The sequence below is a fragment of the Colletotrichum lupini genome, chromosome 4 (genome assembly GCF_023278565.1).
Source record: "Colletotrichum lupini chromosome 4, complete sequence".
In the NCBI taxonomy this organism is placed as follows: domain Eukaryota; kingdom Fungi; phylum Ascomycota; class Sordariomycetes; order Glomerellales; family Glomerellaceae; genus Colletotrichum; species Colletotrichum lupini.
The window spans coordinates 5,854,865-5,881,505 of NC_064677.1; the positions used below are offsets into that span (position 1 = coordinate 5,854,865).

Below are 26,641 nucleotides of genomic sequence, written 5' to 3' on the forward strand. Positions count from 1 at the left end.
TAGGTTGGGCAGGCGGTTTTTAGAAGAGTACGGCGAGTCGGCCAGTGATGGATGCCCAACGTGGCGGAATTCAATCCGGTGAAACCAATGTTGCTGATTGGCCGCCGGATCAAACTCCGGCATGGGAAAGGCGCTGGGTGGCAAATCTTCCTTCCATTAAATTAGGTAGGTCCTAGGCGGCGGCCCTCCTGCCCCAAGAAAACAAATCGTTCGTGTTCCAATTAGTACCTAGGCACGCACGCACGGCAGGTAGCTCCTCCCATATCCCTTTCCAGGTTGGCTTCCTTCGCTTCCCGGTCCCGTCCTCTCATGGTGCCTTCCATCCCAACTGCCCGGCGCCCCCCCCCCCCCCCTTTTCTTATGTAGTTATGCCTCAGTTTCCACCTGATCTTCGCTCTTTCAACTTGCTGTAAGGTACTACGTATAGCACTTGATGCCTCCGATAAGTTTTAGACGCACCGGCGCTTTATAATCCTGGAACGCTAAGGCATGTCATGCTTTGACTTCAGTTACCTTGCCCTTTCTGGGTAGACAAACTGGGCTCTGCTTCCCCACAGTCACAGCATGTGTCAAGCCTCACCGTCGCATCTTTGCCACACTTCCTCCCACCCAACCTCAAAGTCATCGTGGCGGGTCTTTCCCTCACCATAGCCAGATCTTGGCACGTAAGATGGCCTGAGCCGAGATCTACTAACCCTTGATAGTGCAAAGAACCTGGAAACGACTTGCGTCGCCATCCCAAAGATGCCCGGCCTCGGTTGACCAAGTTCCATTGTCCTTTTTCTTCCATTGGCCGCACCTGCTAATTACCTATGGGCGGTGGATACTTGTAGAAGGATCATCTTGGTCTACCTATTCTTGGCTGCTAATGGAAGGCGTGTGAAGGTCCAGTTCGCTCCAATAGGTACCAGACCGGGAGGTGCATAACATCCGGCTCCAACGTGCGTCTGTCAGTAACGTACGTCTGCGCCTGCGTGGACCGCTTATCACGGTGTGCTCAGCGTGGCTTCTCACTTGCATTTACCCCAAGGTAGGTAGGTAGGATCCTCGAGGCGCCATAATGAGATGCAGCCCTCACCTCACCGACGTATCCGTTCCTACCCCTCCCCTTCTATTCAGCTTTCCGTCGCATTCTACCTCACCTTGCCTTGCCTTACCGTAACGTACCTTGAGGCAGCCAAGGAGAAGAAAAGTCCACAGCCAATCGGTTCCAACTCCCTCCAATCAATTCTCCATCTTCATCACATGTAATCGTGCCACAGTGCCTTTGCGGTTCCCGGTAATGCCCATCCATCATCGCCATCTCCATCTCTTTCCCCAGACCCCATCCCATCGGCATCGCCATCGCGGCTTGCAGTCTCCCAAGACACGCACACTTTTGCTCCCAGCAGAACCTCTCGCCAGTCACCCCTCCATGCCAACCACTTGCCCATCTTCTCGCGCTTACCAACCAGAAACGATCTTCCCCCTCTATCGGCCATTGGCGCTCAGCCAATCAACGCCAGTGCGACGCGCAGGCATCGAGACGTGGTGCGGCTTGCCTTGGACACTACTCGACGATCCTGGACCAAGATTCCGTCTTGATCACCCTTGTCCACAAAACACCCGGACCAGATGTTCTGTCAACTAATCCAGTAGCTACGCCAAAATGTTACCATAGCCTGCATCTCATCCTCCATCTCCACATCTCGGCCGGCCCCTTTCCGTTTTGCCTCAAGAACCAATCCACGATGCCTCGCAGACATCCTCGTCCTCTTCATTGATGACCCTTGGCAGTCACCAGTGTTTGATCCAACTACGCCAAGATCCTATGGTCAGATAACTAATCATGTCTTGTAGGTATCTTTGACTACGAACGAACCGACCCTACGGCACCGAACAATTCAGCGCTGCACCAGACAGCCCAAATTGGAAACATCCCCGCTATCGAACCAACGATCCAACTACAAGCCACGACGATCTCGATGCCACTTCTCCTACCCTAGGTCCCTTGCCTGCTACCCTACTCAGCATCGAAGCGCCTCACGCTTGGTTTCCATGGATAATTCCCCACCTTACACCATCGCCATCGACCTGATTGACACCAACCTCTATGCACCGCTTCCCGGGTACCACAACAATCCTTACCTATTGTGTTTTTATATGGGAGATTCGTTTTCTGGAATTGGCTCACTGCGTGCTATATCCTACACATTAGCATCTTTCCAAAGAAAATCAATAACAGCTACATTATACTCCGCATCGAGGATAAGGAGCACAATTGTTCTCTACGGCCCGAAATTTTCCTCACTTTTCATAATACCTTCAAAGCACTACGATATATCCGAAGCAAATGCGATCCTACTCCCCGAGCTAATGCTAAAGGTCAGAGTTATGGGCATCCGACATGGTCCTAAATGTGTCATCCCAACCATGGGTTAGGTGGAGTGGCTCATGTCTAGAAAGTAACCATCGGAGTAATGCATTGTCGCGAAAACACCACTGTCACTCCACCAATCTGTATCAGGTCATTTTCTCAACGAACACATGCAAAGGTATACCATCATTTGACACTTAGCACACAGCCGACTTCCGAAGCTCCACTGGCTGCAGCATCAGCCCTGGTGCTGGACGTCACACATGAGGATCATGCAACAGAGACTCGGAAATATACGCGTACACCAGAATCTTCCCATCTCACATTCTTATTGACCCCCGCTTGGCATGGTCTATCGGAGTTTCTAACGATTGAAGCAATCGGGCCCGGATAGCAAAAGGGAAAAGCAAGTTCGCAAGGCAAATTGACAACACCCCCTTTACCGTTTACGCGCCGTCATGCAGCTTTCGAGCTGAGCGAGCATCTAACAACTGCCGAAGACGAAAGCTAAACGCCACGGATGACAAAAGGCAGCATCGGCGAATTATCGACTTGTCTTAGGTCGCAAATCGCTGGATCCCAAGATGGCAGCTATGTCTCACCGTTCTGTTCCACTCGCTTCAGCACTTTGCCTCGAATTATACCTTAGCGACTGTTGGGAAAGTTTTCTAGCTCTTCAACTGCGAACTGCAACACCTACAAGCATTCAAATACCAAGCCAGAGAGGCTCTGCTGGACGTCACAGATTACGTCAGTTGTCGAGGGCGACACGGCGAAGTTCACGATGAATGGCACTAGAAGTACCAAGGGAACCACCTCCGCCTCTCCGCGGCCGATCAAATTGGAAAGTCTACTTCTTAAGGCGACTACAGATGCCCATTGAATGTATCTACCAGGGCCTTGATATGCTACTGCATGGGTGAACTGACTTCTGCTCACTTGCCGCGCGCAGAGTCGCATGCATATCCAGGAGGGGACATTGCTCGAGATTCAGGAGACTCTTCGAATCCTACTTGCCACGGCGGAAGCTCCGCTCCGAGGCCAGCCGCTCACATGTATCTGCCCAGGGGTCTCTTCAGATGCAATCCCGCAGGCGCTCCTTAGCCTGCTGATTCCTTCGTACGACTGCAGTTGTTGGGGCTTCCCGGGATACCGACTTGGCCTCCCGACCGAAAGCTGATCGATTGATATTCAATGGACTTCTTTTGACCCTTGACTGCACGGAGCCTCTACGGCTACATCCGCGGTGATGTTGGTGTGGAAGAAGTGTTGGACAGCTTATGCCGAGAACCAACTAAAGTATGACGGAACATAAAATGGCAAGAACCGCAACCAATCAGCTTTGGGAAATCGATACAGGGGGGTGTATACCCCATGGGAGAAGCGATAATTGGGCGATGAAGGTCTCGAGATGTTATTCCTGCTTTACACGTGGCAGAGCATGTGGATGCCGTCTCTGAACCATGTGCGTTGTTGGCTATTGGACTCAAGGAGCTGTGATCTATTTCCACATCTCAAAGATACCGTTTGGTTGATGGCGGGGCAAAGCTTCCTGCTTTCCAGCCTTGGTAGTTAGCTCTGTTGACTACACTAGGCATACCAGATCGTGTTTGGAAAGCTTTCAGGTTTTGGCTTCATGTCTCAAACCTTGAGATATGTCCAGTTTTTCACAGACGGACCGACGGACCTATGACCCGGGCTGCTGCCCACCGCTTCTGTGTGGTTTGTGGTCTGAATAGCATCAGTTGCAGACGTAACATCCCGGTTACACAAACAGAATAACTTGCGAATGCGCTGTACTGTTACATGCTGACTGGTTTCAAGTACACGGGCATCAGTTGGTTGCAGGAAAGGGGCAACAGGCAGGCTTCGCCCGATAGCGATGGATAGAGCCCCACCGTTTCTCGGTCGTTTTCGCCATGTCAAAGTCCGACGCCCGTAGTCCCTGCAAAGACTTGAGATTTTAAGCTTTTTTCTCAGATCCGCGGCAAATTTGAGTCTTTTTCTTTTTCTTGCTGCGGCTGAGTGGACGGTTGGAAGCCCTTGTCTCTTCGTATAGGGATAGCCTAGGTCGGCATTTTTTTTTTTGCGCTTCCTTTCTTTTTGTGATATTTGGTCAAGGTAACGATGCTTGGTGTAAATAATGCGATGTAACGGAATTTTCAGCAACGCAAGGCCAGACGGGAACGAGATACGACGGTCTTTCACGAGATGGGGACTTTTTGGTGGGAGGGTATACGTTTTCCTGTGAGAAAGCACACCTCTCCTTCGCTTTTTCCGAGTTGGAGGAAAGTAGTGGATTTTATTGCTGTTCTTTGGCCAAATAGATTTTGATAACCCCTTTTTTTGGTAAGGTAGGCAGGCTGCCCTATCTCTCTAACTTGCTCCCCTCTCGTCCTCACCTTCCAGGAGCCAGAGCCTGGAGGCCATTGTTCAGATGTTTGACCCTTTACTTCAACGACCACTCGGAGGGATGTTCATGAGAGGCTTTCAGAAAGACAGAAAAGATTTTGGTGAAGCGCTTCATTTTGTCTCTTCAGGGAGACTTTTCTTCTTAGTTTACCCCCCCCCCCCCCTCCCTCCCCCCCCCCCCCCCCACGGGGGAGGGTGATTGGAAGAGTGCTAAAAAAAAAAAAAAAATTTTTTTGGGGTGTTTTTTTTTTTTTTTCCGGGGGAATTTTTTTTTTTTTTTTCCCCCCCCCCCCCCCCCCCCCCCCCCAAGAAAGTCTTGGAGAGGGTAGAAGTTCACGCACCGATTGCTCCTCTGCCCTGGGGCTTATCGTTCTTTCGCCGACTAACCACGACGCTGATTTAGGGCCTGCAACTTGTGTATCATCTGAAGAACAGTAGAGTCAGGGAGCGGTGACCGGCCGAGTTGGAAATTGCGAAATGGGGTATAGGAGATGGAGGGACGAACTTCTACTCTGGGGAGTTGGGAGATTACAAGCAACAGCATTTGCTTATGGGAGGAGTGAAGAGATTGTCAACTTTAAGGGGGAGGGGGGGATTTATATACCCCCGCTATGGACTGCTCGTCGGGGAGGGGGGGGGGGTTTGCATGTCCATGGGCGAAAAAGGCTCTTTTAATACCATCAGTGGGGAAGTCAGAGGTTCAGGTCGTGCTTGTCCGGGCATACTCTTTTCTCCTTTGAGAAGATAGCTATGGTGCCCATGGAGTCGTGAGACACTTCGGCGACCATGTTGAATGACGGGCCAAAGGAGTGGGGAGGAAGTTCTAGTATGGCGATAACTAGTGGTGTCGGTGACTAGCGATGCTGACAATAGGGATGTTGTCTTCCAAAAGGAAACAGGCCTGGGCTGCGGATCTGTAATGTCACAAAAGCAGGGTACATCTGTTTGATTCCTGTTGGACACTGGAGATGGCGGAGAACATTTTGTTTTACATAGATGCTGCTGCTGCTCGCTAAGAAGACACAAACAGTGGCCTCGGATAGAGGCAATTATAGCCAGTTGACAGTCTGCCCTATTGCTTCGGTAGAATTATGTATCTCAGCAGACTCAGTCCGACGTCATCGCAGAGATGCTACTCTGGTTCACCGGCTGCAGAGTCCGGTTGCGCGGTAACAAGTGTCTGTTGTACTTTGCCATCAGAGCCACAGCGGAACAGTTTGGTGCTGTGGAAGTGGGTGACGCTTTCACTACCCATCGCCAATCCGAGAAACGTGTAGCCTGGCGACTCGCAGGTTCGCGATATCCTCGCCGTCCGCCCTGTAACTGTACACCCTTGGGGCTGAGTGCGTTCGGATAGACAGCTGGCGCGCAATTGTACTTGATGCTTTGTGTACCGTATAGCAGCTGAGGGCAACAATTCCTGACTTGTCGGATCCGTGGCCTTTATCAAAGCTTGGTTGTCGTTGACTCTTTGAACCATACGGCCCACTCAGACGTCTTCATCCTCCACCTCCTCCACCATAACCTGGTGGGGTCTCGTTTTCTCTGAATCCCCCAGTGACGCAGTTGTCTGCAGGTAGCCCTCCTGCTCCAGTCGATCCGCCTCTTCAGGTTCCATCAGACCACCTTGGCCCTTGCCCTTGTCCAGCTTCATCTTGACGTGTGTCGGCACAAAAGCGGTGACGGCTTCCTTTGTCAAATTCCGAACCATCGGCTTCGCCTCGTATACAGTCTTCGGCTCCGGCGCGGGGGCCTTGGCCTCCTTCTCCTTCTTCTCCCTCTCTTCTGGCGGTTCCCTCTCCGCCTGCTCTGCCTGCCTTCTGGCACGTCTCTTTGCGTACCACTTATCCATCAGTTCTTTCGGGATCGGTGGCGGTGTGTCGCGGGGCATGGGGATCCGCTTCACGTCGTCGGGGACATCCTCGTCGCTCGTCAACTCGTCATTGTCACGTCTCCGCTTTCCGAGGACTCCGCCGGAAGAATCGCCATCGCGGTTGTATCCTCCTCCTCCGCGGCTAAAGGTGGGTGCTTTGTCGCCGAGCGCTTCGCGCGCCTTGTTTACTGCTCGTAGCTCCTTCTCGAGGCCTTCGAGGACCTGTTCTTCGTGGCGCGATAGCTTGCCTCCGTTTGTTGTGATTCCCTTGAGGTCGTCTATCTGTTTCTGGAGTCTTTCGGGGTTGCGGCGTGCGAGCTTCTCATTGCGGCGGCCTTGTACCTCCGCCTTGCCTGGAAGAGGAGCTTGGTTAGTGACGACTTTACTGGTTCATGTGTTGCTGTTTGGGGGGATTACCCTTCTTGATTGCTTTCGCTTTGTCAGCTTTACGCTGAGCGTTGACTGGGTTATAATTCTTTTCTTTTGGCATTTTGGGTGTGAGTATGGACGTGATGGGGTTTATTGAAGAAGTCTAACTGGCGATGTCACAAGAAGCTTCGAAGCCGACCTTGGAAGATCGATTAGTCTGATAGCGATAAGACGATATGTCACTATCGATAGCGCTTATCGCATCACGTGCAGCTTTCAGCTGGACAGGGGCATGATTGTTGCCCCTGCAACATTGTTGACTTGGTGCCCCGCAGCACCCAATAACACTGTCGCTTTGTTCCCTTGTTCCCCCTAATACGCAAGTGCCCACCAGCGATCGACTGTGCAGTGGTCAGCCTCCGTAGGTCGGGTAGATCTTGGGCAGTCTGTCTCCATCCATCGCCCTGGCACGCCTGGATTCCTACCCAAGTCAACCCCACGGCGGAGAAGATAACAACATAATAACCCGCGTTGGTTACGCTTTATCTCGAGCACGCAACTCTATTCGTACCTTGCAGTGCTTTTCGATCCTCCTCCCCCAAACATCTTTCTCGATTACCCCTCCAAGCACATTGGTTGATACCTTTGGTCGCTAAGTTTCGCCCCCCGCTCGCATCCTCTCTCAATCCACCTCCCGAATCTGTTTGCTTCACAACATCATCAACAATGTCGGGCTTCATGGCCAATTTGTTTCCTGGAGGAACCAGGGACAACAATGCAGCATCGCGACCCGAGACGCCTACGAGAAACAGCTTCATCAACCCAGCCAGCACCCCCCAAGGCAGCCCCAGCAAGAGAACGAACCCCCCTGGCGCCCACGAATTGCCCGAGTCCTTCGACAATGCGCTCAAGTTGAGCACACCTGTTCTGGAAAGACCCAGACTCGATCGCCCGCTGAGTGTGATCACCACCCCGCAGTCTTCGGGAAGAGGCAACGAATACAGTCCCAATGTCGAGGACAGCGTCTTGCACAAGGGAGCGACTTCAGCAGGCAGCCCCTTGAAGAAATCCCATGGACAGGAAAACACTCCTCCCGTCTCGCGCTTGGGAGGCAACGACTCTCCCTACCAACAGAGCCATGCTGCCATCTCCCGTCACGAGCTATACCAGCCCAAGGAGAAGGCCGTGACTCCTAGGAACAAGTTCAACACCCAGAGAGCACTCACGCCCGAAGAGCTGGAGATCCTGCAGCGCCCTAACGTGCGAAGACTCGTCAACGTGACACAGCTCTGTATGTTGATTGAACTCTGTTAGACACGGCGTAAGCAAGACTGACTGAAAGCAGACTTTCTCGATTACTACTTTGACCTTCTTACGTATGTCGGCTCCAGACAGAACCGCCTGAACAACTTCCAATCGGAGATCCCGCCTCCCCCAGAGACCGATGAGGCGACTTACAATCAGATGTGGTCAAAGTACAAGGGACGAGAGCGTGCAAACCTCAGAAAGAGACGAGTGAGACTTCGCCAGGGTGACTTCCAGATCCTCACCCAGGTCGGACAAGGAGGCTACGGTCAGGTCTTCCTGGCGCAGAAGAAGGATACTCGGGAAGTCTGCGCGCTGAAGGTCATGAGCAAGAAGTTGCTGTTCAAGCTTGACGAAGTTCGCCACGTGCTGACAGAGCGTGACATCCTGACCACTGCCAAGAGTGAATGGCTTGTCCGACTTCTTTACTCATTCCAGGATGACAAGAGTATCTATCTTGCCATGGAGTATGTGCCGGGAGGAGATTTCCGCACGCTGCTCAACAACACGGGCGTTCTGAGCAACCGTCATGCTCGTTTCTACATCGCCGAGATGTTCTGCTCCGTGGATGCTCTTCACCAGCTTGGTTACATTCATCGAGACTTGAAGCCGGAGAACTTCTTGGTCGATTCTACCGGACACGTCAAGCTCACGGACTTTGGACTAGCTGCTGGTATGCTTGCGCCGGCCAAGATCGAATCTATGAGAGTCCGTCTCGAAAAGGCATCCGAGACTTCAGTACCTTTCGGAAAGCCCATGGATAAGCGAACAGTAGCTGAGCGAAGGGAGGGGTACCAGACAATGCGCGCAAAGGATATGAACTACGCCAAGTCCATCGTTGGCTCACCCGACTACATGGCGCCTGAAGTTCTTCGAGGAGACGAGTATGACTACACGGTGGATTACTGGAGTTTGGGCTGCATGCTGTTCGAGGCTCTGACCGGATTCCCTCCCTTTGCGGGCTCCACACCCGACGAGACTTGGAGGAACTTGAAGCACTGGCGCGAGGTGCTCAAGCGGCCCGTTTGGGAGGATCCTAACTACTTCCTCAGCAACCGCACTTGGAATTTCATTACGACGTAAGTGGGCCCTGTCACGGTTGACATGCTTTGTGACATCATCTGACACCACGCTTTAGCTGCATCAACTCTCGGTCTAAGCGCTTTTCCAACTCCAAGGAGATTAACTCTCACCACTACTTCGCCGAGGTTGACTGGGACACCCTGCGAACCACCAAGGCTCCATTCGTGCCTGAGCTCGATTCAGAGACGGACGCCGGTTACTTCGATGACTTTAGTAATGAGGCGGACATGGCCAAGTACAAGGAGGTGCATGACAAGCAGCAGGCCCTCGAGACTATGGCGGACCGTGATGACGAGATGGGCAAGAGCCTCTTCGTCGGCTTCACATTCCGACACCGGAAGACTACCGACGACGCAAGTCCGCGCAAACCTATCCCCTTCAAGGAGGAGGAGGACACCTTTGGCACGATGCTGTAGCGCAGACCTGTGTGGAATTGGACGCAGTTGAGTCGGACAACATTTCGGAGAGGCTTCCTCTGAATCTGGAGTCCAAATATTCGATTTACGATGATGATGAGACGGACGTCATTGAGCCAATAAGGCGGTGTTCGAGAAAGGCGAGGGACTACTTGTATGAGTTTGGGACTGGACTGCCCTGCAGCAATGGCATGTTTGAGATGAGATTTCGGGCATTTCTTTTTGCGTTGGAGTTTGCAGATGGACAGGTTCAGGTGGACAGGCCTGCTAACACAGCATTAAGCAAGCAGGGTCTTCTTTTTTCGGGTTGGGATTAATTCTAGGGGATGAGACGGCGTTGCAGACGGCCGAACATCCGACACACACGTGGGACTAGAGATGAATAGACACGCACAGAAACAATTGATACTTTTCTTCCTCTCACTTCCGGTCAGCTTCCCCAGCTTACTCACCGACAGCGGGTGCCAACCTGTCCGCGTCATCTTTTGAGGCTTGCGCGAAGCCCCGTGAGAGTACCTGCCTTAGTTGAAGCAGATATGACCAGCCTCGCCTCTCGGCACGACGGCAGCTAAGCCAACGATCGGGGCTGCCAAAGCCTGACGGCGGGCGGTCTGTTTTTAGTGGTGGTGATGGTTGTGTCGATCAGCCGGCATCGAGCGAGCAGGATAAGCACATACTCTGAAACAAATGCGATGAACGCGCTTCGGCCTAGTTCTCGGTGGTCACGTTCCCTTTCCGGCGCAAAGACGGTCATCATCCATTCCTTTTTTCGCTGACGCCGTTTTCTGTTTCGTTTCTTCTCTCGTCCTCGTCCCGACTTGAAGGTGCAGTGCAGTGCAATGCGCTGTTCCCGACGAGCTGGATCCGTTGGCAGCAGGAAGCAGGAAGGCAACCCATTCGGACGAAAGAATAAAAGCCCTAGGGGCATACGTCAGCCCTTTTTCTGTTTTGATGTTTCTGCCAAAACCCCGAATGGGGTGGGAAACGTGGGCTGACGCTTCCTCGCAGGAAAGTACATGCGCTTCAGAGAAACCAAGCATAGAGACGGATTTCCCTTCTCCACCGTTTTGGTCTTTCCTCACCTCACCCAGTACTAAAAAAGTACCTTATTCCCCAGGTATGATGGAATTACCCGGGGGACCGAGAGCGCAATGCGGTCGAAACGGAGGTTGGTGTTGATTGGCTTGGACTTACATGACGGATCGCCGAACCGAACACTAGCGGTGGTGGACCGGTGTTCCCCAAACCCCATCCCGGATGAGCATTCTTTTTTCCATGTTGTGTCACATCACACATTCGCCCTCTCTCAGCGACGCGCGAGAGACCCCCCGTTGGAGCTAATAGCTAAGCATACTTGCCGACGAGCCACTAGCGTTTTGTCCGACTGCAGCAGCTAAAGTCTGACTTTTTGTGGGTGAGAGGCTCTGTGTGTCCGTGAGGGCAAACATCCACACATTCGCGACGCTCATGTTCCTTCTTTTTCCTGGTGACACCGTCCGGGGGGGGATCCTGCCATGCAGGGCCGCGCGGTTGGGGGCTTTGATCAAGGGTCGGACAGGGCGAGAAGATATGCGCGCGAGCTGAGGCTGTTGGGATGTGAGGTAAGGTAAGCAGACCAGAGTTGTGGGATGGAGGGGGATACACGGCTCTGGGGGAGGAGGTGTGATGCGCGTGAGAGGAACCAGCAGTGTAGCCTAGGCATCCGGTAGGATCTGCGGAGGTTCAAAGAGCTAGAGTCACAAACCGCGGTGTCCGTGGGACCAAGGCGGCTCCTCCTCGCCTCCGCTGCCCCAGTAGAGGAGAGAGGAAACGAAGATGCACGCCAAGACCCTGTCATTGCTTTTCGTTCTTTTTGCCATGCGGCCATGCGCCTGCTCGGGACCGAAGCTGTCTGTTCCTCCCCATGTCCCTCCTGCCGTGTTCAGCAACAGTACTTCGTACGGCATTTGAGTGAGACTAGCGGAGTAAGGCAACGGTAGTCGAAGGGGGTGTGTAAGGGCGTGCGCGGAAAGCGATGCAGAGAGAGAAGAGGCGGTCATGTCGTTTTCCATGGGATATAAAGACAAGTCGTTGGAGCTTCAGTTCGTCCATTGTTTGAAAGTTGTTTTGAACCATCACATCGGAATTGCATCTCATCTTCCTTCTTCCGTCGCAACATAAAAACATCAGCCAAACTCATTTACACGCATTTTACATCTATCTGCAGGCGCAGGGAATTTTCTCTCATCGAACTTTTCACAACAACAAGAAAACACATATCAAATCAACCAAAATGAAGGCTGCTTTCGTTGCTGCTGCTTTGGCTCAGGGCGCCGCCGCTGTCGCCAACCCCATTGGACCCGGAAACGGTGGCTTTGGACCCGGTAACGGCGCCGGCTGGGGTGGATTCGCCTACGGTGGTGGATTCGGCGGATTCGGCCCCGGCGGATTCGGTAACGGTGTTGCATCATGCGCTGTAAGTCTAAGCTTTTTCACGCTTTCCTCCCGTTCATCCCAGCCCTTCGGTCCCAACTTCTCCCTCAAACCTACCGTCTCAATTCTCTTGAACTCTATATACTCCGAATGCGTTTTGCTAACACACTTTTACCAGAGCTCCTGCTTCTCATCCCACTTCGCCACGGCAACCCCCACCCCGGCCGCCTTCTGCACCGACGCCCCGCAGCTCAACGACTGCGTAAAGTCCGCCTGCACCTCGGACGCCGCCGCCCTCTCCACCTACACCTCCGTCTCCTCCTCCGTCTGCAACGCCTTCACCTCGTGCGCCAGCACCAGCACCTTCACCTACAGCGGCGGCTGGTGGGGCTCCAAGACGGGCGACGCCGCCGCCGTCACCATCACCGGCTGCCCCGTCGACGGCTGGTGGGGTCCCGGCGGCGCCTGGGGTGGTATGGGCCCCGGCTGGGCCTACAAGACCGACACCGTTACCCTCACCCGCACCGTCAACGGCGTCGCCACCACCGGCCCCGCCACCGTCGCCCAGGCCGTGTCTGGCAGCAGCACGCTGCTCACGACTTTCGCTGGCGCGTTCGCCGCCCAGGCGACGAGCGGTTCCGGGTCTGGGTCGACTAATGCTGCCGCCCCCGCCGATGCCAACCGCGGCGTCTTGGCTGCGGGCGCTGCTTTGGGTGCCTTTGTTGCCGCCGTCGGCTTGATGTAAAAAAATGGAAGTTTGCATCAAGTCTTGTCACGGAACGACAATATCCCTTGTACCTTGTATACCATATCCCCCTTCCCTTTTGTTGTGCTTTTACAACCGGGATCTGCAAAAAAGATGAATCGGAGAAAATAAGGGGCATAGGGCAAGGTTTTTATTCTAACTTCATTCCTTAATGACCAGGAGTTAATTTTGGGGAGGATTGTTAATAAGGCTGGACACCTTTGTAACGTATTTGATGATGGCATGTCTCTTGATGATGGGAGACGACTACAGTCTTTACTTAGAACGTAATACAGTCAACGCCGGGGACGATGATTTGAAATATATTTTTTACCCATGTTATGTTTGTCCAGATACGTGATTTCAAGGATATCCTCACTACAATTCGGAATGAAACCATTAAGATTTCGCTCACATTGAAGATAACGTTGCAGAAGACCTCATCGTAAAGTGATCAAATTATTCGACTTCAAGTCTGACTAGTACCGTGGGGTTCGGTGATTCGGTTGAGTTGTAAGTTCGCGCTATCTATGACGAAGAAGCCGTATCTGCTCGGGTCGAACGCTTTTTGCCATAGCTAGAAGGTCCCTTCTCTGCAAGATCAAGATATGGCCTCTTTCATGGGGGTTCCGGCAGAATACTAGTTGATCTCCCAAATTTTTGCGATTAATCAATGGATCCTGACGTTTACCTGCACTGGTAATTCTAAAGTAAACGACGTGTTTCAATAGTCGTCTCTGCGATGGATCGTCTTGAAAGTGTGATATAAGGGATCTAACGCGGCTAGACATATCAAGCCTCCTTCTCTCCTCAGCGGGCCGTGCCAGGGGATGACTTCCGATGGTCAAGTATGGCTTATTGCAATTCGAACTATACAAAAACACTTTGCGTTAGCCGAGGTTTGTTTTGAGCCTCTCTTGCGGGTTTTTTTGTGACGGTTCACTTTGGAAGTTCGGGCTCGGTAGCCCCTCGAGTCTGGCAACGGGCCCGCAGGGATAATTGGAAGGGGCACACGTACCAAAAGGCCTGTTTGCCGTCCCATCTGCGAGACATTCTGCCGCCACATTCCGTACAGGTCTTCACAATAGCAGACATTTTGATGGTGATGCCGTCTTTGATACGGTGCGACCACGATTCCCTGTCGAAGAGAATGGACGGGGCCATTGCGTCGCTGACGCAGTACATCCCCTGCCGGACGAGGTCCATACCGGGACAGCCTCGGAACCACACCTGTATCGCCTTTTCGAAAATCTGGTTTGTACACCTTTTGTGAGCTCCCATATCACCCTTTAACAGTGGTAAAATCATAGGGGTGTCTACTTACATCCCAGGACTTCGCACAATCGTAAGATAGAGTAAACTCACGCCCTAAAGCATCAATGAGTTTTATGCAGCTTGCGCTTGAAATTCGAGCGAAAATGAAGCTGTTGGAGATTGGAACCATGATATCTCGAAATCCTACCATCATCGCGAACGAGAGGAGGCACCTGAATTTTATTAGCTTCTGAAAAGCAAGCTCGAGACAAATAGTGGGGTCTCATACGCCACAGCCTTCAAGATCCCAATAATACAACCACCCATTTGCCGAACATCTTGGGATATGGATGAAAGAGCCGTTTCCAGACTGTTGCATTCTCCGACTACCGATTCTCCAGTAGTTTGTGTATTCGCTGATAAGGATGACCGTTGCAAAGGTGTCTGGCCCCGTGACTGTTCGAACATGAACAGAATCTTTGCATTTTGTTCGAAAAAGCCATCCAATTTGACGCCTTGGGACTCTAGTAAGTTTAGCATCCTTCCGTTTTCTTGATTCCGACTGCAGGCTTCCAATGCTGTTTTGGTAGCATGTTCCGTTTGACGCTGTATGTCGCGTGGTAATTCGGTATAAATCTGTCTATAATTGACCCATCAGCCCCAAGTTCTGCCATGCTCAAGGTTCGGATTGTTTGATTCTCACATCATGTGCTGGATCAGTTGTATCTGCAGTGTCGATAACTCAGGACCGATCTTCGCGCGTAGATCATGGACCTTATTAGAAGTTGATGCAGCGTATTGTATTTTGCGGAACACCATGTAACGAACGGACGTTGGATGAGGGCCTAAAGAGTCCCCGTAATCATTCTGTAGAGTTTGAAGGAACTCATCGACCTCTTTCATCAAATGGGCAACATGATTGCTCATATTCTGTAGAAGCTCTGGATGCGGTGATATGGTCTGAATATCTTTCAGTGTCCGAAGTGTCGTCGACAAAGTGCTGAGGAATGCTGTGGCATCTTGATAGTTGGCCTTGGAGCCTTCGGCGTCTTTCAGAGCAATGCAGACCTTGTTGACCAGTTGCAGGGCTGTGGCGATGTCGCCAGCGGACCACCCGAAAGACATTTCGGAGATGATCAAGCCTCCGCGAGCCCAGGCTCACTTGAAATAGATCTCAATGCAGAGTTGATTAAGAAATTGTGCAATAGTATTTTCTAGATCGATTCTCCTCCGATGACGAGCCAGTTTGGAGTAATGTGGAAGAAGATATCGTCAAGGGGGAGAGGGTCGCCATAAGTATCACCACGCCTTCGGGTTTTATTGCTTGGTAGCTTCGTACCGCAATATCAGTCATTGTTTCGCAAAGCCACGTCGGCCTGCATGCTTCCATGCTTCATCTTGGTTGGGCCGACTCTTAAGCGCCTAAGAAGGCGAAGAACTCCCAACCTGTCAAGTGCCGCGTGAGATGCTGCGCCACTCGCACGACAGTGAGAAGCAGGCCACCTTGCAGCACATCCTACCAGCTACAGATACGCCTTATTGCCAACTCAGGCAGCATAGCCACAGTTTACCTTCACAGCAGCCCGGTCGTAGTTGGAGCTTTCAATCAAATGGTCGTTTTTTCCAGCCATCTGGCCATCTCCACGGAAGAATTGCAATCTCAAAATACCTTACGTTTCAATGTCCGAGAATCTTACAGTGCAACCACATGTACGCTAGGGCAAGACCGATATGTCTCTGCGTAAATACTTTTTTTATTTGCAGGTTTGGTACAGTGACGGCTGCTTTGCATCAGACTCCTAGTAATCTACATGAACATCTCGTTAGAAGCCATTTCTCCAGGCCTCCTACACTGAAAACCTCGGCGAATTATGTGCGACAAAAAAAGGACAAGCTGCGAGTGTAAATCTATGCATTTGACCACACTGAACAGGGCGCTCTCAAATTTTCATACTTATGCAACAACTGTTTTCAGGCGGCAAAGTCGACGGCTAGGGTGACAGAGCTGGTGGTATCTCATTCCTGTTTCACGAGGGAAGGAAAGATCAGAGAAAAAACGTTTGTAATGATCAAATTCATCTTATAAGATCGGCAACTCACTCAGGCCTATTATGTGTACTCTCCTCCTTGGATCTGCAGGAAACAAATCTGAGCTTTGCCACTATCGTGGGTGTAGAGGGGCGGAAACAACCCCAGCTCTGCCAGAGCATTGTCTAATGGGGTTGCTAGAATGAGGCGGGCGTCTTCTGATGATTCGGATACCATAGAATCGGCGAAAATTAACTGACTCCCTGCCATAGCAACGTAGGATTGTGATTGAGATCATCTACGTATTCGCAACCATATGGCTGATAAGCATGGTTTTTCATGGATGCGAGGAACGAGACTTCAGTGCCCGTCTAAAAGTAGCGAGAGACAAGCTGGTGCTACTCAAAGGGTCGGTAGGCAAACAAGAGAAAGAGCCCTCGGCGGAGGATCGTCAGAGGCGCGTACGTGTTGTAGATTTGAGAAGGTCCATCGCCAACTTTTATTCTGACACATACTTCTACAAAACACCCTCGATCATCTGGGATCAGGCGTCTCTATCTTTTTGATGTACAAACACCCCAGATCTCTATCAGTACACCACCCAAGTACCTCAATCACGAGGATCACCACATCGCAACATCTCACTTCCGGTTCGTACCAGAAACAAGCAACACAACACTCCCCAACTGCCTCCTCAAATCCTCCTTCTCTACATCGTGCGTATCCTCCACCTCACCCCAAGCCCCAGTCTGCCACGTAACCTCCAAGCTCAACGCCGTAGCAGCCTCCTCGACACCAAACTTGCCCCCCTTCCCATTCTTATCGCGATACTCCCCAACAGGGCCCTCACTCCACTCCACGACCAACCTCGCCGCCCCCAAAAGACTCTTCCCCGCCAACACGGCCCTCTCCAACCCCGTCAGCTCCCACGCGTCAAGCCCCATAACCCACCCCTGCACAACCTCCCTCACTCCCTCCGCCTGTCTCTGCGGCACGATACTATGCCCGTCCAGTACCGGCGTGATCTCGATTCCGGGCCACACCCGCCCCGTCAAGGCGCCGACCACGGCGTCCGCCGTCCTCTTCTGCACGTCGCGCAGCGACTCTCCGGCGTCGTTGCGCGTGTCCGTCGCGCCCGCGGGCGGCGCCCAGCAGAGCATCGCGTCCGTGTCGAGGTACCGCATCAGCGTGTTGGCCACGTGCTCCCGGATCGCGCCGTCGTTGGCGGCGTCGTCGGCGGCGATGTCGACGGCCCGGCAGATGAGCGAGGTCAGGGGGATCAGGTGCTGCTTCGTCGCCTGCTCGGCCGAGGTGATGAGGTCCCATTCGATGGCGAGGGCCGAGGCGAGGTGCTGCTTCGAGGGCGGGAGGCGGATGATTTCCTTGGTGTTGGGGTGGCGGAGGGGACGGGAGTCGAGGTGGACTTGGAGGGCACCTGTGTTGAACGCCAACGTTAGCCAATCTCTCCAGAGCGGTCCATCGTGACACGAGCTGTTGATCATGGGATAGAAAAAGAAGACATACCATCTACCTCCTGCACACTGACATCATTCCAAAACCTCCTCTTCAGAGCCCCCGGCGCACTCGACTTGGCCTCGGCCGACGTCCGGATCCGCTTGGCGTGCTTGAGCATCTCGGCCTGCTTCTTCCTCCTCTCGACACGGATCCGCGCCGCCGCTGCCCGGTCCTCGGCGGCGATGTCAGCAATGGGCGGTTCCGGCGGCGGTCCCGTGCCGACCACGGGCGCGACCTCGGCGGGCTTGAGGGGCGTCGTCGAGATGGCGCGCGCATTGAAGGCAGCAGCGGCGCAGGTCGACCGTCTGGCTGACGAAGCCAATGGCGACGACGTCGCCGTAAAAAGGCGCAGCGGGATGCGTGTTGACGGCTTCATTGTGATGGTACGCCCTTTCGTGGTTGTAGATATGGATTGGAGCTATGGGAGCTGCAGCTACAAAATGCAAGTTGGTCGTTGAATTAGTTTTTGGAAGCTTCGCGGCTAGCCCCGGTCGGGCATACAGGGGTATGATTGGCTTATGTCTTAGCGTGACATCAGAATGCGGGACGGTCTCGGGAGGTGAGCTCGGTGAAGCCTCGGTGTACGAGGTTACAATTTCAGGGTCCTTTCGAATGCTTTGGAAATTGACGAATTGTTAGATCTTTCAATAATTGTTGTTTTAACTGTCAGAACTCGGCTACGCGCCTCGCTATACTTCTACGCCAAGGTGTACCAATACAAATTTTTTGAATCCATCGCCCAATTCCATTAGTAAGGTGGCTTCGTGACGTTCCCTAAGCTGAGCTCTCCAGCTCTGCTGTCAATCCCATTAAGAAGGTCGTGTAGATCCATCCCTCCTCCCGACACCGTTGACATGTTTCCATCCCCTCTCGCGGAACCCTGGTATAGACTGTCACCACCGCGGCTGCTAAGTACTCGTTTCGCCGGCTTTACTGCGTAATCCTGAATAGAAACCGAGGACGTCAGCCCACCAATGTGACCGGGCAATGGCGGCACCGGTGGAACGTCCTCGTCTTCGTTATGCTCGTACAAAGGGTTAGAGTTGAGCGGCCCACCCTTGCGTGATGCCGATGAAGACCTCTGCCGTCCAAGAGAGGCTCCATCGCCGTTTTCTGGCTGAGATGTCGCCGGGTTGAAGCTGAGCTCTGACGGGGTAAAGTCGTAGCTGACCATGCTGTCGCTGTCACTGTCATGGCGCACGCCTGCTGACGTGCCAATGGGCGTCGCCGGCACCTGGCCCGTCAAGACCATCTTGAGTTGATCAATGGATGTAACTACACCTCGGCTCGAATCCGACGGTGAGGGCGAAACGCCACTTCGCACACTGGATTTTCGCAGCTTGCTCATGGGAGACAAGCCCCCGGCAACCTGGGATGAGTTTGGACGAAGGTTTCGCTGGCTGCCAAGCGGTGAAGACTCTCCCGTTTGTCCATGCCCATTAGCGCCATTAACAGTCAGGTGGTGTCGGTTGGTTCCCATAGTGCCGCTTTTCGAACCAGCTAGCGACTCTGACTTGCTTCCCGCCTGCAAGGCTAGCATAGCCGCATCTCTTGACCAGTCTGTCAGCATGTGCTCGCGGAAAGCTGTGGGCAGCTCCGAACCGGGCGTCGCGGGCGTTGTTGAAATCGAGGTGCTAAGGATGGGATGCGAAAAGTTCCGACCAGGAGATTGAGGAGGACTACTCGGCGGTGAGATGCTTGTGTCCGCATAGCTCACAGCGATGCTCTCTACAAACGATGCGCGGTCATCGAATGGCAGCAACGCTTCACTCTCGACTTCTGTGGCAGGCAGCTTGGTCTGCAACTTGGGAACTCCAGGCGTTCCGAGGAGCTCCAGGGCTGGCGGAGGGATAGCCACACCCTCAGTCCAGAAATGCTTGCTGCGTCTTCGAATGACCTCATTGGTGATGGCACGTCCCACGGCAGAGTTCTCAATGTCGAACTTCTCGGTCACTGCCCAGAAATATCCGTGGCAAAGACTGCCCAGGCGAACCTTTTGAACTGGCAGCTCTGCGTCTGGAATGTCCTCCTGGAGACGGAATACCATTGGCAATCCGTACTGGACTGCGTTGACACCCAACTGGGACACAAGCTTCGTAAGCAGCACGTGAAGAAGAACAATATCCGGGTCATAGTCGACATATTGCAACGCGTTGTCGTAGATTGCAATATGGAGAAGTTGGAGAAAGTGTGAGCGGTGCCTCGATGGTTTCTCGCGGTTAGATGCGTTCGATGCGGCTCGTTGAGCAACATTGGCGGGTTGGAGCTCGCGACTGTTCTTCAGAGAAGACCGGTGGTGTTGAGAGCTTTCGTCCCGCGCCTTCCAATCCGCCGCTGTCGTCTCGCGGTCTAGCCAGGTCAGAAGCGCATCGGCGTAGGCTTTTCTGACCTCGCCATCTGGATCCCGCAGAAGCCAATGCGTGTTCTCCCAAACTTGAAGAGGAACCTTGTTTCTCGACAAGTTCAAGTTGCCGGACATCTGTGCACGCGGGTTTGCAATGAGGAGTATGTTCTTGATGGCCTTCAAGGCAGCGGTCTTGCCAACGTTACGGGAAAGGTACGTTTCCAGCTGAGGTTGGCTGGCAGTCATGTCATCGGAGGGGGGCTGCTCAGAGGCTTCGGCTTGGGGCGACGAGCTGGTACTTGAGGATTTGGACGGCTTAAGTCGGAGAAGGATCGTCGAAATCATGTCCGAAATCTGGTCTGCGTAGTAGACATGTGTCGCCAGGTCTCCAATGCAAAGTTGAATTCGCTCGAGGAGTTCTCTTCGCTGAGCGAATACGTCACCGGATCCTTGAAGGGTAGAGACTACTTCTTCGGGCTCTCCTTCAGTTCTCCCAAAGCCTCCTGGCAGCTGAATGAGTTTCTTCATGTGCTGGACGAGACCGAGCAAGACGTCCATGGCGCTCAGCCCAATCAGGTTGACGTCGGAACGCAGCAGAGACCCAATCATGGCCGTCAACGATAGATGAAGCTTAAGGTTGTCGTCCTTGACAGGTGCTTTCGACAGATGATCCATGGCCGTCACCAGAATGACATAGCGGTCCTGTACAGGCGCCCATCTCGCGATTGCGCTGTACATGCTTATTGCCCACCCGTGATCCTGGCCCAGCTTCTCGTCCGGCTTGACGACTGTGTTACCATTTGCGATGCGATCCTCGATGAATTGAATAAGAGCACCAGTCGCGGAATGAATCTGTGGTCGGTTTGGCGTCACAAATATCTGCTTCAGGCACTGCATGGCGAGCACACCAACGTCCTCTTCTGCCAGCCTGTCTACATCGTGAGCAGTGCCTGTGAGAGCAATGGGGTTTGCGTCGCCGGTATCGTTGGTTTCCACAGTCGCGACGCTCGTCCTACGGCGAAGCTTCTCTGCCTGCACTTTTTCTTCCATCTGTATGCGCGACAGCAGCGTGTCGAGCAGCTCGTCGTCATCCCACCATAGGTTGTCCAAAATAACGGGAACGATAACGTCGAACTGGCGACCAGTGACAGTCGATAGAGCTTCCGAAGAGGAAACGCTCCTAATCGCTTCGAGGCCGGCGCTCCTCCATCGCATCAGTACAGGCTTGCTAGAAGCTCCTTTCCCAGGGTTTTCGCGGGTCGAGGCAAGCGAAGCGTAGGTGCGAACGATCGATTCGTATTGGGCGAGATAAGCTTGGTCTGCAAAGGAGGACGAGGCATCGTGATTTTCGCAAAACGCCTCAAAGGTAGGTATGGAGGATTCGACCATAGTGATGTCCTTGGATCCGAGGATGAGGTCGAGGATTTTGAGTACATTCGGAGCTACGAGCGGCAGGTCCTTGGGGGCCTTTTCGATCAGTGCCGTGAGGATTCGAAGGGTGACTTGCACATTTCTAGAAAGGGGCCCAGTAAGTAAGGCGATCTCTCAATACCTAGGGAGGTTCACAAACCCGATGCGCTGCCGCCAGACATCGCTTGCCGTCTTCTTCTCCAAGAAGGCGCCAATCTTCTGAATCTTGGAACGGCGGGAGGTAGCATAAAATAGCAGGTAGCTCAGTTCGCTAGAATTCGGCTTGACATCAACAGCGCCCTTGTTGGTCCTTGGGTAACACTTGAGGACCAGCACTTGGTGCTTCGGTCGACATTTTTGCTGGATCGCGTTCATGGCGCCGGGGTTATCGGGGCCCGATGAGCGAGGAGAGTCGGAGGACTACCTGTTGGTCGGTAGTAGACGATGGCAACGAAATAGCATCGAGGTTGGAGAGAGGAAATGAAAGGCGTCGCGTCAAGTTTGGAAAATTAGTCGCCGTCTTCGTCGGTTTGGATCGCAAAAAGCAAGGAAAGAGTGAGGCATTGGACAAAGTCAAAAAAAGAAAGGGAGCAGGCGTAACGTAGAAGCCAGCGAGCAATAATTTGGGTGTGGCAGACAAGAGACCCGACAGAAACAGATTCCAGTCAAGGCCCGGCCAGGCCAAGCCAGCACGGGGGGCTTGACGGGGGGGGTAAGCGTGGACGTGCTCCGTCAGGTACCTTTACTGCGAGTGCCAGTGGAGATGGGTACCTTACCATGTGTGTACCATACCTCCAACCATGCAAATGGAGAAAGCTGGCCTGTGAGTATCTTGTACATTTCCAGGCTCGGTCACTGTGTAAGATAGTTAGTTTGCCAGCCTCCCAGCTATTACTCTCAAGTTGGGCTGGCTCGAGAAGTGGTGCAACTGCAACGGGACTTATTCGTCGCGAAATGGGCCGAAATTGCTGTCTGCACCGCACCACCTTCTCACTTTATTGCCAACCTGCTGCGGACTGCATCGTCGTCATCATTTTCTACCCGACTATCCATCCGGCCCGCGCCATGTGGCCTCACCCACTCTAAGAATGATGAGTAACACTACTCGATACAAAATCAGTTTCAGTATTCGAATAAGCCTCTGGATGAGAGGTTGTAGTCGAAAAATATTGTTCAGTAAAGTAGTTTCTGCGATAGCACAAGTCGAGATAACATCGAAATGAGTAATCTGCTGGGATGGGCAGACACACGTGGGAGAGGAAAATGCGATGGAAGATGAGATTACGAACCCAAGAGGGACAAGTTCCTGTGTAAATGGGGAGATGGCAATCTCGGGGAACCACCCCAGGTCCGACAGACTGGCTGTCAGCGGGATACGCGTTTGCTGTTTGCTTGCTGCAATTCGCAAGCGCAAGGTGGTTGGGATTCTCACCCACCCGTACGTACTCCGTACCCGTGGATGGAAGGTATCGTACGTATACGCCGCCTGGTCTGAGCTCTCGAGTCCCCTACAGCCCTGTGGTGAAGGAGGGGCAAAAGGGGTTTGTATCGATTTCGCACAGCACCATTTACATTTAAATTGAGGTTTGTACAGGGCAAAAGCTCAATGGCACCCAATACATGTGATACTATTAAGCCTCTACTGAGGAATGGTCGATTGTTGCTGCGTTAGTCTACCCAGCCAGGTATGAGAGCTGGCTTCTCATCAATTTAATGACACGAGAAAAATCTAGCATCCATCAAAGACACAACAAATGCCGTTCGGCAGTGACACAAGCATTCAAGCTTTATTTACCTTATCGCAATGCGCCAACATAATCTACCTCAGACACGGGAGGTCTTTGTCTTATGAATGCAAAGCCCTGCATTTGAATAGACAATAAGGTAAAGTTGCCTTCAAGCGAGAACTTCGCAGGTGAAAGAAGCCAGCGTGGTACCTTGATTGTTTCTTCAACTTCATGCGTACACGCACTTGTCATTGGATGCATGTTTCACAGACCATCCATCCCCCAAGTCCCTCAATGCCCTACCTATCCTTACCCTGGTATATACTGAGACCTGCGGCGGGCGGGCGAACCTCACGATGTAGCAGCTCCCAGACACTGACTGGGCCTAAACAAAACAACGACCTCCCCCGTCTATTTTGGTCTGTCTTTCTGCGTCGTTTTGGAAGACGGGAATGCGGTCCCACCCAGGGTGTCTTGCGGTGTTTGGGACGGACAGGTGCCTGGGATGATCCCGCCCCCTCGGAGAGTTCCTACAAGGTGCTCGGACACTTGCACACAGGCCGCCAATCATGCCCGCTTATCTGCACCTTTGGGAAACCTGGTCTAGCTAACTTCAGGCAAGGCGAGAATCGACAGCAGTGCTACGGGATACCCAGCTTTCGTGAGTCGGGGAATCAAGAGTCGAAACCCGCGAAGAAATGGAATCTTCATGTGCTCGATCGTCGCGGCACGAGGGAGAATTAATTCATTCAGGTAGTGAATGGGCAACAGACACGGAAAGGCACGTGGAGGAAGGTCACTTCCAAGTTTGCGTCACTTTCCTTCTGAGGGCCTTACATAACAAATACGTACCCATCTTCTTCTCCTTCTTCGTTCCTTCCAACTTGCATCTGCACCTGCACCTACGGGGTATGTACACCTGCACCTCTCCTGCCTCGCCTTACTTTTTCGACCCATCCAGCTCCCGTCGGTCGTCACCACCGCCGTTCCATCCGTCTGATGTCGTCAGCACCCGACTGCACCCCTTCTAATAGCTTCCATTTCTCGCACGCCCACGTCCACTACCTTACGATTCAATCTGGCAATGGAACATCTTGATTCCAATTCCATCGTCACGTCCGACCTCACAATTGAAACCTGCTCTAGGAGCGTGCCTTGCCAGTAGTCGCCTCACAGTCTCACGTCAACTATCGCTCCTCAGTCGAAATGCATGCTCTCGCTTCTACAATTCCAACACGTCTCTCTCCACAGCATGTCTCTGCATCTGCCAACTCAGCAAAATGCCTCCACCTTGGATCCAGATTCACAGACAGCCCCGGAATGGCCTCCTCCAACCCATGCCTCAGAGAGTGGCAATAGTCCCCTCATATTCAGTTCGACCGTGGACAGCCCGCCGCCTACGCTACTTTAGGCTGTCACTCGCACGTAGGTGGGTGCCCCTATTAGGACGAGCTGTCAAGCAGAATGACGGATTCTTCAAGGTGGCCCGCCAAGGCACCTCGCGAAAGGTGTGCATCCTCTACCCGCAACCAATCACGATACGGCCCGTCCCCATTGCGTGCCGCTGCTCCGCATCCCCCGTGATGCCCGGAGTCTTTCGAGTCCGAGAATTCCGAAGCGGCCCATCCTATGACCGGCATCACCTGCAGTATGGCATGGGACCCTCCCGGGCCTCTGTGAATCTCTCATTCGGAGTGTTGAACCTACCTAGTATAGACCCAGATGGATTTCCACTAGTGCCTGGAGTCCTGCCGCAGCCTCACACACCATGCTCGCATAAGCGACAAGACTATTCGCAAGCACTCGTACAAACATATGTTCCAGGATCTATCGGGAGGGAGACAGTAAACCATGGGATAAGTTTCCAGTCTTTCTCGGCGCTTCTGGTGTCGTAGGGCGTAAGAGTCGCAGTTCGTAAGTTTTCATCTTTTTCAGTATCCATAGTGAGGGTCTTCTGTCGGATACGTCAAACAAGCGTTTGGATACGACGTCACACCTGTCAAGAGAGAGGTGGTTGGGTTGTCAATCCATGATTGGCCCTAAAGCAAGTGTAACGCACCCCGGACAACTCAACATTGCTGGTGGAGCTCTTTCGACGATCACAGATCTGAAGATGGAAGGAAAGCTCACCGATCTACACCGACCATATCATTAGAACGTGATGGAAAAGGGAACCCGAGCCAATCTTATATCTGAACATATGGTTTCTTGCAGTCGTCTTGGCTTCTTTTACGATGACGTAGCTGAACGGTGTTTACCGCGCGAGACGAGGTGGCTTTCCGAACCCGTCGCTGTCATCCAAGTCCGGGAGGCTCAAATAGCCACATGGCGGCCCCATCTTGAGCTGAGGGAACCGACCTGGCGGTAGATACCGCTTTACTACTCTGTTGAGGATAATTCTGCCTATCCCATCATCTCAACAGATGCTAGTATCACAATTCCATGGCTGCAAGAGGCGACAAACGAACAAGTTGAAAACGAGATACCATGCCTATGCCAGCCAGGCAAGACTACTGAGGTCTTGACGTTGAGATATTTGTCTGGAGCAAAGTTGCTAAGATATCTGTCCACCTTAGTGACCCATTGAGCTATGGAATGGCCAGCAAAGCGGGAGCCACGCGCCGGCCGGGCCGTTAGTCGCCGGCTTCGGGGCAGTGTCTCACATTCTATAGAGCGCGCTCTCCGTGCCTTTGACCGAATTCCTGCAACTAAGGGTAGGATTGACGATCATTTCTCCAAGCATAACTTCAACTACCGCAATACCATCATGGCTCCAATATCGATTCCATTTCAACGAGTAGTCTCGCGAGTCGACGGCCAGAACCTCACGTGGAAGTCCACATGGGAAGAGAACCTGAGCCCAAGTAGAGAGGTCGGATGCAGCAAGCAAGCAAGCTGGCCCATTGCCCGTTTTCTTTGTGCAACTTGAGCCAGCTGGAGTAAGCCAGGGTGGGGATTGAAGAACATCTAGACACTTGGCCACGCGTGCTGAGGTACCGGCCAGGAATCTAGCCAAGGAACCGGAAGTCGGGATGGAGTTATTGGTGTTGAAGGTGCCGCAAGCAGAGGCTGTAGTAGGGGACGGCAGATGGAGGAGAGACATGTCCCTCTTTATGATGTGGTCTTCTTTGAGCCCCAACCAACGCCAACGCCAGCTAGCGCGTGTGCATGCATCGAGACTCGAGACACTCAAGACTCTCTCTGTCGGAGCCTTTTCCCTCTCTTGCGCTCCTTCCTCGAATGGCTCGCTCTGCTACGGATACCTCAGGTTAGTGCTCAAAAGTCGATGCTACCAACTCATCCCCAGAAGCGATCGCGACGACCTGGGCCGGGGCCGGGACCCACCTAGGCCGAGCTGAGCTGTACTGCCTTACACCATCGACCTAGAAGCT

General features: G+C 52.9%; 11 protein-coding genes across 11 annotated transcripts; 7 read left to right on the top strand and 4 right to left on the bottom strand.

Moving 5' to 3' along the window:
- Positions 1 to 489: 489 nt before the first annotated feature.
- CLUP02_08847 (uncharacterized protein) lies at positions 490 to 3,606 on the top strand (the record flags this gene model as incomplete). Its single annotated transcript, XM_049287828.1, has 16 exons — positions 490 to 527; positions 575 to 665; positions 705 to 766; positions 834 to 890; positions 955 to 1,030; positions 1,072 to 1,247; positions 1,322 to 1,592; positions 1,639 to 1,835; positions 1,899 to 2,108; positions 2,198 to 2,364; positions 2,446 to 2,655; positions 2,751 to 2,811; positions 2,891 to 2,959; positions 3,029 to 3,204; positions 3,309 to 3,425; positions 3,488 to 3,606. 16 exons carry the CDS (start codon positions 490 to 492, stop codon positions 3,604 to 3,606), a joined length of 2,097 nt encoding a protein of 698 aa, XP_049144971.1.
- Positions 3,607 to 6,257: 2,651 nt separating this feature from the next.
- Positions 6,258 to 7,131, bottom strand: CLUP02_08848 (WW domain binding protein 11; the record flags this gene model as incomplete). The annotated part of the gene is made up of 2 exons (XM_049287829.1): positions 6,258 to 6,994; positions 7,092 to 7,131. 2 exons carry the CDS (start codon positions 7,129 to 7,131, stop codon positions 6,258 to 6,260), a joined length of 777 nt encoding a protein of 258 aa, XP_049144972.1.
- A 52-nt stretch (positions 7,132 to 7,183) lies between these two features.
- On the top strand, positions 7,184 to 7,532 carry CLUP02_08849 (uncharacterized protein; the record flags this gene model as incomplete). The annotated part of the gene is made up of 3 exons (XM_049287830.1): positions 7,184 to 7,225; positions 7,291 to 7,367; positions 7,427 to 7,532. 3 exons carry the CDS (start codon positions 7,184 to 7,186, stop codon positions 7,530 to 7,532), a joined length of 225 nt encoding a protein of 74 aa, XP_049144973.1.
- Positions 7,533 to 7,736: 204 nt separating this feature from the next.
- On the top strand, positions 7,737 to 9,814 carry CLUP02_08850 (uncharacterized protein; the record flags this gene model as incomplete). The annotated part of the gene is made up of 3 exons (XM_049287831.1): positions 7,737 to 8,301; positions 8,356 to 9,394; positions 9,454 to 9,814. 3 exons carry the CDS (start codon positions 7,737 to 7,739, stop codon positions 9,812 to 9,814), a joined length of 1,965 nt encoding a protein of 654 aa, XP_049144974.1.
- A 521-nt stretch (positions 9,815 to 10,335) lies between these two features.
- On the bottom strand, positions 10,336 to 11,905 carry CLUP02_08851 (uncharacterized protein; the record flags this gene model as incomplete). The annotated part of the gene is made up of 8 exons (XM_049287832.1): positions 10,336 to 10,425; positions 10,492 to 10,522; positions 10,592 to 10,732; positions 10,801 to 10,886; positions 10,956 to 11,080; positions 11,169 to 11,462; positions 11,559 to 11,701; positions 11,772 to 11,905. 8 exons carry the CDS (start codon positions 11,903 to 11,905, stop codon positions 10,336 to 10,338), a joined length of 1,044 nt encoding a protein of 347 aa, XP_049144975.1.
- Positions 11,906 to 12,086: 181 nt separating this feature from the next.
- Positions 12,087 to 12,971, top strand: CLUP02_08852 (uncharacterized protein; the record flags this gene model as incomplete). Its single annotated transcript, XM_049287833.1, has 2 exons — positions 12,087 to 12,269; positions 12,405 to 12,971. 2 exons carry the CDS (start codon positions 12,087 to 12,089, stop codon positions 12,969 to 12,971), a joined length of 750 nt encoding a protein of 249 aa, XP_049144976.1.
- Positions 12,972 to 13,695: 724 nt separating this feature from the next.
- CLUP02_08853 (uncharacterized protein) lies at positions 13,696 to 15,350 on the bottom strand (the record flags this gene model as incomplete). The annotated part of the gene is made up of 6 exons (XM_049287834.1): positions 13,696 to 13,708; positions 13,761 to 13,841; positions 13,915 to 14,222; positions 14,296 to 14,458; positions 14,515 to 14,865; positions 14,929 to 15,350. The coding sequence occupies 6 exons, from the start codon at positions 15,348 to 15,350 to the stop codon at positions 13,696 to 13,698; spliced, it is 1,338 nt and encodes a 445-aa protein (XP_049144977.1).
- A 984-nt stretch (positions 15,351 to 16,334) lies between these two features.
- CLUP02_08854 (uncharacterized protein) lies at positions 16,335 to 23,501 on the bottom strand (the record flags this gene model as incomplete). Its single annotated transcript, XM_049287835.1, has 16 exons — positions 16,335 to 16,512; positions 16,656 to 16,749; positions 16,825 to 16,862; positions 16,899 to 17,688; positions 17,778 to 18,012; positions 18,071 to 18,373; positions 18,482 to 18,562; positions 18,616 to 21,625; positions 21,683 to 21,882; positions 21,944 to 22,262; positions 22,322 to 22,369; positions 22,517 to 22,538; positions 22,600 to 22,753; positions 22,812 to 22,917; positions 22,998 to 23,030; positions 23,353 to 23,501. The coding sequence occupies 16 exons, from the start codon at positions 23,499 to 23,501 to the stop codon at positions 16,335 to 16,337; spliced, it is 5,760 nt and encodes a 1,919-aa protein (XP_049144978.1).
- A 42-nt stretch (positions 23,502 to 23,543) lies between these two features.
- On the top strand, positions 23,544 to 25,404 carry CLUP02_08855 (uncharacterized protein; the record flags this gene model as incomplete). The annotated part of the gene is made up of 7 exons (XM_049287836.1): positions 23,544 to 23,786; positions 23,857 to 23,960; positions 24,031 to 24,253; positions 24,396 to 24,598; positions 24,679 to 24,925; positions 24,987 to 25,093; positions 25,185 to 25,404. The coding sequence occupies 7 exons, from the start codon at positions 23,544 to 23,546 to the stop codon at positions 25,402 to 25,404; spliced, it is 1,347 nt and encodes a 448-aa protein (XP_049144979.1).
- Positions 25,405 to 25,839: 435 nt separating this feature from the next.
- Positions 25,840 to 26,178, top strand: CLUP02_08856 (uncharacterized protein; the record flags this gene model as incomplete). The annotated part of the gene is made up of 1 exon (XM_049287837.1): positions 25,840 to 26,178. The coding sequence occupies one exon, from the start codon at positions 25,840 to 25,842 to the stop codon at positions 26,176 to 26,178; it is 339 nt and encodes a 112-aa protein (XP_049144980.1).
- A 239-nt stretch (positions 26,179 to 26,417) lies between these two features.
- Positions 26,418 to 26,636, top strand: CLUP02_08857 (uncharacterized protein; the record flags this gene model as incomplete). The annotated part of the gene is made up of 2 exons (XM_049287838.1): positions 26,418 to 26,517; positions 26,557 to 26,636. 2 exons carry the CDS (start codon positions 26,418 to 26,420, stop codon positions 26,634 to 26,636), a joined length of 180 nt encoding a protein of 59 aa, XP_049144981.1.
- Positions 26,637 to 26,641: the final 5 nt, after the last annotated feature.